This window comes from Lates calcarifer, linkage group LG1, assembly GCF_001640805.2.
Source record: "Lates calcarifer isolate ASB-BC8 linkage group LG1, TLL_Latcal_v3, whole genome shotgun sequence".
Taxonomy (NCBI): Eukaryota; Metazoa; Chordata; class Actinopteri; family Centropomidae; genus Lates; species Lates calcarifer.
The window spans coordinates 18,223,580-18,236,967 of record NC_066833.1 but is presented as its reverse complement, the minus strand read 5'-3'; the positions used below and the strand labels follow the sequence as shown (position 1 = coordinate 18,236,967).

At 40.2% G+C, this 13,388-nt stretch overlaps 1 protein-coding gene and 1 long non-coding RNA gene across 3 annotated transcripts; one reads left to right on the top strand and one right to left on the bottom strand.

Annotated features, from left to right (window-relative positions):
• Positions 1-3,063: 3,063 nt before the first annotated feature.
• Positions 3,064-6,123, bottom strand: dlx2a (distal-less homeobox 2a). 2 transcript variants are annotated; one of them, XR_007813441.1, is made up of 4 exons: positions 5,581-6,123; positions 4,988-5,172; positions 3,296-4,874; positions 3,064-3,146 (listed from the first exon to the last, which is right to left on the bottom strand). XR_007813441.1 is itself a non-coding variant. In XM_018684796.2 (3 exons), the coding sequence occupies exons 1-3, from the start codon at positions 5,897-5,899 to the stop codon at positions 4,548-4,550; spliced, it is 831 nt and encodes a 276-aa protein (XP_018540312.1). In that variant the 5' UTR covers positions 5,900-6,123; the 3' UTR covers positions 3,169-4,547. The 2 variants fall into 2 exon arrangements, 1 of the variants encoding a protein (XP_018540312.1); XM_018684796.2 differs by lacking the exon at positions 3,064-3,146 and having other exon boundaries at positions 3,169-4,874.
• On the top strand, positions 3,094-12,199 carry LOC108888697 (uncharacterized). The gene is made up of 3 exons (XR_007813444.1): positions 3,094-3,162; positions 4,552-4,699; positions 11,349-12,199. It is a non-coding gene; the product is annotated as an uncharacterized LOC108888697 (long non-coding RNA).
• The last annotated feature ends 1,189 nt before the right edge of the window (positions 12,200-13,388 follow it).

Genomic DNA, 13,388 nt, shown 5'->3' with positions numbered 1-13,388 from the left:
CTCTCCTCCTGCTGTCATGTCTATCATCATGAATATATATAAATGTTTTGCAATTATAATGACAAAATCTGACGCAGTTTCTGCGGTCTGCACAGCATCCCTTTAAAACTGAATGAGGCCAACATGAGTCCAGACAGGTCACAGCTCACCACCATCACCATCAAAACCGAGCACCTCATTTCCTTTTAATTTATCCCATGATTCATCTGTGTATTTTTAAGGGCAAATTAGACCATTGCAATGCATTCATTAATTTATAATCATATTATTATTATCATTATTATTATTATTATTATAGTACTATATACTATATTTGAACTATATACCAAAAATGTCTTGGTCTAGTTTATCCATAATGTCTGTCCTCTGCTTCAACCATGCACTCTCCATTGTTATTCGCACACAAAAAGCAGAACATATACGGTCCTTTGTGAACAAGCTTACATCTAGAGGAGGCCTAAGTATATTTCGATACCATTAAGAAAGAATATGAATTGTGCTGTTGTTGCTGTAGCGAACATAAATCTGCCTACCTAGCCCCTAGAAAGGCGCAGCTGCACATCCAAGAGGGTCAGTGTTATTTCGCTGTATTCTCCTCTTGATTATACGAGCTGAGCCCATCAAACCCAGCATAATTACAGTAATTTCGCCCTTATTTATTCTAATGCAGTTTCCTATCTCTGAGGTAATTATGAGCAATTTTTTTCGCACGGAGGATCTTTCTGCGTTGACAAAAGACATAGTGCTCTGAAAGAAATTTGCTACTGCCATAGAGAGAGAGAGAAGGGGGGGAGAGAGAGAGAGGAGAGAGAGAGAGAGAGAGAGAGAGAGAAAGAAATAGCGAAATAGGTGAGCTGCCATTTCGTCACTGTTCCCTTAGACTTAGCTTATGTATAAGGCTGGCAAATTGCTTGCAGGTGTACATCACGGAGTTGTCAATGACGAGAGGCTTCAAAATTAGCAAAGCACAATGCAAGAGTAATGAAAGCAGCGACCAAATTGAAGAACAACTTGTGTGTCTCCCCCTGCCTCACATTTCCTCAGCTTTCTAAGCTATAGCACTTTCTTTCCCCACAAAAGAAGCTCCTCGGTTTCATGTTAGATACACTGCAGACTTATTTTATACTGAAGCTACAGGATAAAAATGTGGCAAAGATTTCACTATTAAGGAGCTAGTCTTTGAAATAGTTTTAGATCAAAGAATCAGCAACATTCACCGATTTGTATAAGAATAAAAATAAATAAATGTTATGTCGAGGAGAGAAATTGATGATATGTCTGTGACGAGAATCAAAATCTGTTTCCTGTTTTTAATGATCTCAAATGCATTCAGTCGTCACGTTACTTCCAATTAAAATGTAAGAAATAAGCATTTAATACACACCTTTCAGCTTGGTACTGAAGAGGCAGGCTCCCTCTGAGGAGTTCCAGAAATCAGCGTGGAGGCAGATGAGCAGCAGCATCCTGCAGCACAAGACACACGATGAGCGCTTAAATCCCACAAAATGTGTCCCATGTGTTGGTCTAAGCTATAGCAGCAGAGTTCAGAATATGACTGAAAATGCCTGCTTTATTTCCCCTCTTTATAGCCGATGGAAAAAAAAATGTAGATTATTAGCATAAATGTTTACTCCTCATTACGCTGATGACATTGTGCACTCGAGATCTTGGTAATCTTTGGGGGAAATTATGAGTAATTTTTTAAAATTTAAAGCAGCAGTTACCATGCAATTCAGGCTAATTCTGCGTAGGCTCCACACGGATATAATTATCGTTGAGTCAAGATGTTAGGCTAAAAACTATGCATTGATATTCCCATTTATTATGTACATACAACTTTGACAATGTTGATGCTTGAAATAGCGGGAAATTGTCTTGTGTAAAAAATTACACCCCATATTAGGACATCTAAAATTGCGAAGAATTATATAGTAATTGCAGGCTTTCAGATTTGAAAGCCAGAATGCTCAAACCAGAGCAAATGTGGATGAAATTACAGATCAGGGTATAAATTAGGAGGGTATGGCATTTACAAGTTGCCTAGAGAAATGCAAAAGTATAAACCACAGGAGCTCTAATCCACGAATGGAGTTACAAGGAGCAACAAAAACATTTAGAAATCATATATAATACATTTTCTACAAATAATTTACTGATGTATTATTTAGAAATCTGTACTGAGTAGTTCACAGCTGGAGTATTGTTACAAGAAAAACAGCTAATGTTGTGGCATTTCAGTGCATGGTGCAGTGGTCGTACAGGCCTGCCGTGATGCATGCATGTATGCATTTATACTAGTACACGCAATTTAAATCTACAGAGGTCCACTCAAATGCATGTCTAAGTCGTGTGTTGTGTTGGTGCACAGCATAGACCTGCTGCCTGCCGAGGATCTGATCCTGTCAGCCCCAGGAGAGGAGGCTCCATCATGGAGATATAGCAACCGCTGACAGCCTACAGTCCTAATTATGTACAAGGAAACGATCCCACTTTATGGCCCGTGGTCGTTTGAAGGGAAGCGTGTGGGATAGACAGTTATGATCATGAGTGAGAACTAAGTGATTGGCATTGTGTAATAATAATAAGACCCCCACTATCTATCTATCTATCTATCTATCTATCTATCTATCTATCTATCTACTCTATCTATCTATCTATCTATCTAATTGGAGTCAAAGTAGCTCTAATAAAATAGCTGAAATAAAAATAAAATAAAGTAGGTTTTTCTTGCTGCAATAAATTTAGGTCTTGGACGTGTGCCTGTGTTTTCCATGTAGCCTACAGGCCCTACATGAGTCACATAAATAGTAATGTAGGTCAATCTGCTCGTCTTCAGAGATCAGAGACTCGACTTGTGAGACGTGAGAAATGTTTCCATGATGTTGTATCCCCGGGCTGTCTTGGCCCAAGTTCCTCTCTCCTTTTTCTCTTGTTAGGCTGACTTCATAAAACGTCTGGAAAGCAGCTCTGTGACTCCAGAGAGTCTGAGGATCCTGTGCTCATTCATACCCACCCTCATCTTTCCCTCTCGCATGCCAAGGCGTGTTGTTGTGTTGCCGCCCCCCCTGCTCCCTCAGCTCAGCCTCCGCCCCGGGCCTCTGTTGCTGCCTCTGCCTGCCTGCATGAGCCCCGGCTCGGCTAATCATCTGCTGACGGAACCGGGTAAAATAAATGTAACTCGAGACAGTTGAGGAATTATCTTACGCTTGTCCACGCTTGTGATAGCACCCTAACACGCTCGTGTAATTACAAACAACATATTATTACTTAAGAAATAGCCTTTAATCAGTGTAACCTTTCAAGTAAACGTCCGCCTAGCTTAAAGTTCAACCGTCCTGACTAACTTAGCTAACAGCCTACAGCTAGTTCCGGTGGTTGCTAAGCAACACAACTAGCGGTTAGCCTAATATGCTAGGCTATTAATTTTTCTTACAGGTGTGCATTTATATTCCCCACCAAAATACAAGTGAATGTAGTTTAACTAAGTCACTGTAACATGTTTGTGGCAGTCTAGAGCCATTTAATAGATCGAGTTTCCCATAACTGGTTAAATTAAATAAATATTAAACTGAAATGAAGCCATTTGACTTGTGAAAATCATGCAGCATTCAACAAGCATTAAATGTATACTTAAAAAAAATAAACAAGCAAAATAAGAGTCTAAAATAAAAATAAAATAAGATTTTAAAAAATAGTCCTAAGCATGTATATATTCTTATTAGAAGGAAAAAGACAACACAAATTCTCCTCAGTCACACAATGTTGTTAGGAAAGGGAAAAGGGGAAATATTTTTGGAAAGAAAAAATGGATGCATATATGCACAGAAAACATTTTTATTTAAATAACGTCTGGCCGTATATGGAACACTGCTAAAATAAATAAGACAAAATACAATTAAGTGTGATACAAGTAAACCAGAGGGTAGGACAATCAGTAGCTTACGGTGGTTAATGGATTTGCACCAATAGCCTAAAAAAAAGGTCAAAGCGTCATGGGCTGTCAAAAAGCTGTGGTAAAATATTTACAAACGTGGACTTACCCCCCAATAGAAAAATCGAACAAATGACATGAGGAATGGATTAAGGTAAGCTGTTTTTTTTTTTTTATCGCACAACAAAATGAGGTCATATTGAAAAAGGCACGATACAGTTAACTTGTGCTACATTTGTGACAGGTTGTCCTGCGATTAATGTTTTTTTATTTTGCAGGAATGGCAAAAAAGTGACGTCCGCGTAAAAGTGGGCTTTCGCCCAGGCTGTGATTGCTTTGGGTAATAGTGGTTCATTCATCCCTCGACATAAAGAAAATAAATAAATACAAAAATAACTGTAGAAATCTGTGTCTACCATTTGCCAGCGCGAAAACTGGCAAGGTCCATGAACCTGTCTGGCTCCATTAATTTCTCCTAAAATGCTTGCGCGTAAAGTTCGCATGGCGCTCACACGAGGTCTGTAAAATGAGGGTATTGGCATTTTTCTTTTTTTTCACCAGTATTGTCCGATTTAAACCCGATGTTTTTATTTTCTTTTTTTTATTATTTTTATTTTCAGAATATCGTCCCAGCGCTTATGGCGGAGTTGTGGTGGTGCTGGACCAGAGGAGGCTGCAGATGCGTGCTAGAGTTCGTGGCTGAGTACCAGGAGTAGTTTGCCAGAAACGACGAAGGCGCAGTCGTGTTGGGAGGGCTGCTGCTCTGAGGTAAAGTGGAGTTGACACTGTTCATTCTTTGAGTTTGTGGAAAGTCCCAGGCAGTAGTTGGCGGGGACGTGCAGGGGGGAGATTCACTGGAAGCAACATGTTGCTCCGGGGGGATTTCTCCACTTTTCCACAACTTCTTGAACTTGGAGCGACGGTTTTGGAACCAGATTTTGACCTGAAAAAGAAACAGATATACACGTAGAATTGGTCAGACGACACCTTTTTAAAAATATATATTCGTATTAGACATAAAATGGATATTTGACAGTGTACGTTAAATGTACCCACCTGTGTTTGCGTAAGGCCCAGCGAGGCTGCCAGCTCGGCCCGTTCTGGTAGAGCCAAATACTGCGTCTTTTGAAACCTCCGCTGAAGTGCAGCCAGCTGGAAGCTGGAATATATGGTTCGAGGTTTCCTGACCTTCTTTGGTTTTCCATTAACCATTCGGATTTCGGGCTCGCTCTCTTCTTTCTCTGAGGGAACATATAAATGCAACCGACGTTATGCATGGGAGATTTAGCAAATGTTCAGCTTTGCAAGACTGATTTTTCACGGGCGTCAGTTTGTGCATAGCAGAAATGTCTACGGCTAACAATCAATCTGATTTGACCAGATTGTAATATTATTATGCAGAGGACAAAATCAGGCGCGATTTGCTTGAGAGTTGTTTTTAAAATAAATTAACTGAACATTCACTCTCAATGTATGCACGTCCCTGTAAGACAGGTATGTGTCCAGTCATTTCTGACCAGATAATAATTATCTTGTCAGAGGCAGTGCATGATTCAACTTGCTCCTCAGACGTTTCATGCCATGGGAAAGTTTAGTCTCAAACAAAAGCAAATTAATTAATTCATTAACACATTGAAACATTTCCTTACCTGTATCAGCAGGAGTAGGAGAGGAGTTGGAGCCGTAAGAGCTGTATGCAGCGTAAGATGTGCTAAAACCAAGATCGTAAGACTTCGCATTATATGGCACAGTGCTCGTGGCGCTGCCGTGGTACTGATAGGAGCCGAGTTGGCCAAACGGAGACCCTGCGCAGTGGCCAGGCTGCTGGCTGTTGTAGTAGTTGCTGTCCGTCGCCGTGGACACTGGCAGAGTCGGGGACTCCTGCGATTTGTGCAAGCTGTGGTAATTGCTTGAGGTAATCTGGTTCGAATGCATATCAGTATTTAAGTTCTCAAAAACCCCAGTCATCTTCGGAGTTGGAGCGGAGCAGTCTCCTAACCTATGCGCAAAAATCGCAAAATTGCGAAACCGCAAGCTGTAAAACACGACTCAAATCATGGACTGATGACCCCTTTTTCGTGAATCAAAACGCATCCCCGTGTAAAATCAGTGGTGGTGTGTCCTGCTCACAGTGGCCTGTGATTATCTGCTACGGTCGGTGGTGGGAGCGCATTTATGAGAGAGTGAGAGGGAGAGAGCTACTGTGTCTGAGGCAACCAATGGGTAAGGGCTGCACCACTGACTACTCCCCACCGCGTCCACCCTCCATTATTTGTTCAGGTCTGTCTGTCCCGGTTGTCTGCGGACAGTTTTCTATCAAAGCATCTCAAAAGATTCAGAGAAAGGTACCGTGACCAAACCCGCAGCCCCAACACGTCTGATTTTCATCCAGTAATTCATCCCTGTGCACAATCATCCATATTACTAGAAAAGATAAAATGTGACTTTAACATATGGATAAAATGTACTACACGTCAGAAAAGGCAGCATTACGTTGGTGTAGCAAAGTAGTTTTAAGTGGCTTAGTGGTTTGGCATCTTCATTAGAATTTTACGCTTGTCAGTAAAGCAGATTTATATCAGTTTTCCCATACGAGCTTTGGTTGAACCACAGGCCTCTTTGATGTACATTTGATTACAATCCTGCCTCTAAACTCAGAAAACTATCTGACACTAGCAAAACGAGGCAGAGCCGCACAGAGAAGGGGAGGGAGTCTGGTCAAAGGGGATCATAAGGTGTTCATACAAAAATCAAACTCTGGATGAGGCTGGAGGTTGTGTGAGGTTACTGAAGGAGAGAGCTACAGCGCCCCCAGGCGTTGGAAATTCAACTTACAGCCTTTTCCCTTCTCTATGTCCTTTTGTCTACATTTGGTGCACAACAGAGGAGAAGATGAACCGATATAGATACCAACTCCCTTCAGACAGCACGTGAGATGTTCACAGGAGCGTGTTTTATCTCTGCAATTTTACCTGAAGTCTGAAGTGTTGGTCTTTCCTCGTCGTAATGGGTTGTTCTGGAGTACAGAAGTTGATGTGATGGCAGAGATGTTGAGCTGCCTATGTCCATCGCCACAAGATGGCAGCATGGTCCCTTTTATTAAACAGCTGGCATAGATTTACTCAGATCACACTAACCTGTGTCAGTCTGGTGGTTTGAATTTGCTGGTATATTGTCTTAAATCAACACCCTGGATAAGATTATACTTTTTCCAAAGCTCCAACAAATAGTAGACCATGTGTTAAGGGGATGTTGTACTTTTTATATTATACTATTATATTGTCCAACTCAGCAAGCGAATGCAAAAGTCCTTGACTGCTGAAAGTAAAAATCCCATTTTAAAGAGTAACATTTCTTAAATCTTGATGATAAGTTGTTAGTCCAGGGCTTGTTAAAAAGATGGGGGATTCATACAAAAAAATCTTTTGATTTAACAAAACTCACAAAATAAATGCAGTGGGACTTTGCTCCTCCATCCTCCATTATCTGTACTGCTTATCCTTAAGAGTTGTGGGGGGCTGGAACTAATCCCAGCTGACGGTGGGCGAGAGGCGGGGTACACCCTGTACAGATTGCCAGTCCATCACAGGGCCAACATATCCAGACAAATATCCATTCATACTCACATTCACACCTACAGGCAATTTAGAGTCACCAGTTAACCTGCATGTCTTTGTACTGTGGGAGGAAGCCGGAGTACCTGGAGAACTCCACAAAGAAAAGCCCTTGGCATTTGAACCCAGAGCTGCGAAGTGACAGTGTTAACCACTGAACCACTATGCCACTCTGACTTCTGACTGCTCCTTTCAAGCTGATAAATGAACAAGTTGATGAAATCTCACTTTAGTTATTTAGTATTGTACTCCCAAGAGACAGTTTTAGAAATTGTTTTCGAAGTCAATACAGCAGCAGCTGAGATATGCTCAGCTTCTCTACCTAGTAAAGTTCACACACCACAAAGTTGGATCTTACAATTTCCATAATACAACTTGATAGTTTCTCTTCTTATCATTCAGTTTAATCTATTTCATGTTCCACAAGTTGTAAATTATTGTATTTTGCACATTTTGTCAGTGAGGGAGTGATGAGTTTTCTCTGTGGCACGACCCCTAGATCCAGTACAGGGGGGCTCTTCCGTCTGCCCATAGTTTTCCCCTGAAAAGCAAGTAACCCTCTTCTACCGTGGGCCAATGGGGCTGTACATCACTGCTCATTAGTGGAGCATTGTCTCTGCATTCAGATCACCCTGCATTACAACCAGAACGAGCAGAAATTCTCCAGTCAGAGTCACGTAGAAGTAAACAATGGAAGTCATGCGAGCAATTATCTTCTCTAATCAGGAATCTTTTCATCAGAGGTTTGTTTGATGCGGTTTGTTTGACGGCTGGTGGATTTTGACAGTGTGAAAGGAATGTGTTTTAGCAGTTTTCTGGGTAAAACAAAAAAAAACAAAAAAACCCCCAAACAAAAATCTTTTATTTTTAGAACTTTTTGTGCAAATGTCCTCCCAGTTCAGAGAGCTCGAGTTTAAAATGTTCAGATAGTACACAAGGAAAATGTAAATAGTTTCAGAGTCGACTGAAAGGAGAAGGAGGTTCCTGTGGAGAATGCACAAGTCATCATATTTTTAGATCGTCATCAGGGAGGATTTCACAACGTAGTTCCAAAAATCTCAGAGTCCACAATCAACATCAGGATGTGCCAAAGCATCCATCACAACTGGACAATATAGATCCTATCACACCTTTTCTTCCAGTCTTAGAAACAGATTTCTGTTCGTGTCCAGTTAGTCGATCATAATTTTAATGTTTAATATTAATGTTTTCCCCTCTTTCACAGTTACGGAGCAGCTGGTATTGTAGTGTCCCAGTGTTCATTGACATGGAAATGATGCCAAATGACAGGACACGGGTGTAAGCAGCTTCTATCTTGCTTCCAAACCATTTATATAGTCATACAGGACCTTCTGACATGGCTCTAACTATGTATATGTGTTCAGTATCTTTCCTCCCAGTTCCTATCATCTTGTCTGTCTTTCTTTGCTGTGAAAAAAAATCGGACAAATCTTCGATGCCCTAAAGATAACAGAAGCATTCTTCCTTGTGTTTTGCTCTGTTATCAATAATTTAGTCTAATCCTTATTGAAATCCCTCACCCATCCATTATTTAATATTTAGTGAATGCTAGAGGCCACATTATTTTACATTATTATGTAAAATGACAATGACATATTATCAGTTTGGTTTTGATCACACATGCAACATGCTTGTAACTTGCTCTGTGCAATCCCTCATGTATTGAAGTTTTCCATGTGTAATAGTTGAGAGGCTTCAACACATATTTTCTCTTTCTTCTTTTGTAAGAATCTAAACAAGATGTTAATTTGTGTGTCTTGCTTACACACCTCTGCTCTTATAGAGCTTGTGAGGAGAAAACATGTTCATAAAATTGCACACCAGTCAGTGATATTGACATTTTGTCTTCAGAAATCAAAGCGCACAAAACAGGAAGTCACTGTGAAAACTAACAGCCCTGACATTTGGAGGAGTTATTGATCTTTAGTACCTGTTATCTTGTTTTGTTGTTGCAGAAATGCTGAGAAATGCTGAGATCATTACGAGGGGAGCTTTAAGAAACGTTAATAGAGGTCAGGGCGCAATCAACATAGCACTCTGTGAACACTCACAGTGTATTTAAACTGGGTGTGTGTACGCTACACATTCACATCCTACAGGGATTTAATGCAAATATTGTTCTGCAGCTCTTGGTTTTCAGTATGAAAGTCTTGTTTACTCTTGTTGTGTTGTTCTGTGGCCAGATGGAAGGAGTTCAGTTGGTCCTGATTAGTAGATACCACAGATTCACAAAGCTATTGCCCTGACTCTGACTGAGTCTCAGTGTCCCATATTTCACCAAGGATATTGACATATTTTGAGATATTTTGTTTTGTGAGAGCAAGGGAACCTGGCATCATACAAAACCCCCCAAAATGTAGCTTTCTGCTTTTAATAAAAGTACCCAAGTAAAAAGAAGTACACTTACCTGTACTTCATATGAGCAGCACATAAAGTGTGTGAAATGGTTGATTAAGATTATTTTCAAAATTGGAAATACACCTACCTGCTGATTAAAGAGCATTAAATGTAAATAGCTGTCAAATTGTACTTTAAGCTTGATAATGTCTTACTTAGTTTAAGAACTACCTCTTAAAAGTGTATTTTTAGTATACTGTATGAATTTTACATAGAAACTTTGACAGTGTACTATTCTGGTAAGAGGAAGTATGTAAAAATACCATAAAAAATACAATGTTATTATACATTAGTCTTAAATAAAACACAGTGCAGATATACTAATTTTGAATACATATACAGTATACTAAAATATACTTTTGGAAAGTATACGCAAATATACATTTTTACTTGGTTTGGTAAAATGGATCTACAATGTTTTTTTTATTATATACTGTGCCTCAGGGTCAACAGGCGCAGTAATGGTCCTGTTGTGTTTAATGCCAGCAGGTTTCTGGCTCAGTAGAGTGATTTAGCTGTTGGTGGATTCTCTTCACTGATCTCCTGCTGTGTCTATTGGAGCATTCATCACCTTGGTAACTCACCCTTTTAGGTCAAATCACATTAAGAAGGTTTTTCAGCTTTGGCTTAAAAGTTTAAACACCTCCATGAAACGCTTTTGAACAAACCAAAGCAACAGTTGGTGGTTTATTTGTTGTGCCATCGTTTCCAAATGTTTTTAAGCTCGAGAGAGAGTCTGTGAATAAAAACTTACATACACATTCACCTCATGTGCTTCTTGCAAACATGGAAATGATCTACCAACTGTTTCTTGACCTCTCGGTTTGAAAGGTTGAGCCCGTCCTGCACGGCTGTGGACGCGAGTGGAGTTCAAGTTGGAAACCTTCAGTGGTGTGTTCATGATTGAGCATGTGTTTCCTAAGAATTAGTCATGGCGGCTTTTCCCCTGACGAGGAGTTATTTTTAACAACAAAGGCTTTAATGACGAGAGCTGGTAGACAATAACAATTGGAAGGAAGTTTTCAGCTTGGAGCTCCTAACAGATGTAAGGTTAATGTTTGATGCTCCACAATGGGACAATCTGTGTTAAAGATCACTGTTATGCTTGAGTTAGCTTCAGTCCACTGATAAAGCACTTTTTAAACAACAATCTTTGACATACTCAGACAGAGAAAGGCAAAGCAGAATTGATCTGTTAATTGCTGAAAGCCATTTAAACTTAAAAAAAAAGTTTTTCAATCAGAGCATTGCATTGTTGTCAGAAAAGGAAAAAGCTCTAAAGCATCTTGGGCTTATGAAAAAACATTAAAAACTGAAATAATTCAAAATCTGCTTGTTGCCTGATGTGAAAATACTGAACACAATGATGATTTACCACTTTGCAGGCCTAATGAAGGAATCCCCAGAATTCCCTGTGTCATCTGCGTGGCCTGCCTGAGAAAGAATTCAGAGAGGTCTGCGAGGTCCCGCTCCCTTCATTGTTGATTCAGCGGCACCCCCCCCCCCCCCCCCCCCAAGCAGCCATAAATGGAAGCGTCCCATTGTGCAAGGGGAGTGGAGCAGATTTACTGCGGATGGTCTCTCTACAAAAGACCACGCCACTGTCACAACAGGACCAGGATCAGCTGTGACTGCTTTCACACAGTATGATTTAACGCTGTGCTTCACACAGCCACTGATGCAGACACAGCTTCCACAGGCACTCAGCATCCACACTATCCATCTTTTCTACATCTGAATACAGCCAAACTTATTTTATTTATATTTTAACTAGTACCACTCTCAGCATTCCTAACTCCTCCTTAATCTCCTCCTTAAGTGCCTCTGTGGGCTGTATGAATGTCATTATCAATAAGAGTGGGCCTAGATTTACAGTATCAGAGAAGTCTTGAATTTAAAGTAAAACAACATCCATCTGTTTACTTTGCATTGTTGTCATCACTTGGCACACCAGCAAATTGCCTATGTCAGCTGTGCATTTTGGGCATGCTTCCATGCCTCCCTGATACATAAGTTGTGGGTTTGGTTTCCTCCACCAGCATCTGTTATGTTGACTGTGAAACTGGCCCTTCAGTATCAATAGGATTTAAGTTTCAGAGCTTCTAAAACCAAACAATTTCAGTGAATGAAGAAGGTGGTAAATCTGCATAATCCAACCATTAACAATAAATGGACATTTGCTTCTCTGAGCAAAGCCTGCATGCACAAATTAAATTATTTCAAATGGAAAGTTCTGAGATTGTAACTGCTGTAATTATGTTTCTTTGTCCAGCTATATGTGACAAATAAAAGACAAATTCCAACATAGTGACACTGTGAAGAACTAAGTATGTCCTTGGAAGTGAGGCTGCACATCTGAGAGGAAATTAGATATTAAAGGTGTTATTCCCCTTTTTCTTAAAAGTTAGAATACCCTCAAAGACAGTAATTTACCTTTAACTAATAAACTTCTCCCAATAATCAAACCAATGGATTATGTACTGTGGGTAACATTAGAGAAGGGCTCCAATTCTCTACCCACAAATGAAACTTAATATCTTCACCGCTGATTTGACCGCAGGGCCACACAGACCTTTCTCCAGTCAGTATTCACTTTGTTCTTACAGAAGTGCAGCTAATCTGTGAAGAAAGGCCTCGTCACCTGCAGGGTCCACCTGTTCGACCTGCACCGTCTCTCCAGTTTCTCTGCTCCCACTGACCCGAGACAATACGAGGCCAGGCAGGTTCACCTCCTCTCATAGCTCGTGTTACACAGCCACCCGGGGCAAAAGTGGACATGAAAGTGCCATTTTGTGGTTGGTTGAACTCAGGTAAAGGCAGTTACACACCTGTTTACTCACATGGACACACATAAATCGTACAGAGGAAGCACCTGAAGAACATTATTTAGATTTATCAAAACTAATCACATAAACAATGTGCTAATGTTAGAGAGCATGCTCTGTGCCATCAGTATCAGATTCACTTTTTTCTTTTTTCTTTTTTTTTTTTTTTTACATCTATAGCTCATCTGTTCCTATAAAAGTAAATATAGATACACTGCTAATTAGCTTAGGCTATATGAGCCATAGCATGCATGGTATAATGTGTTTTGATTGTCTCCTCAAGGTTACTGCCAGGAGCAGTGATACAATCAGTGTTAATCAGTGTCTAGTTAATATTTAATTAGATCGAGGGATATGATTTCAACGGGTAATAACATGCTGTTTTATTATTGTACAATTGCTAACTCTGTTGGGTTAATGTCGACCATTACATGCACCAGATCCTGACGATGTATACATGCAGAGGAAGTCATGTTTATTAGATAGAGTGTGGTTTGAGTTACAGAGCTAAGGACCAAAAATCAGGAGTAGATCTAGGAAACTGTGCAGTGCTTTAAAGTGACATGTGACAGGTATTTAGGACAGGGAGAAATGGTTAGA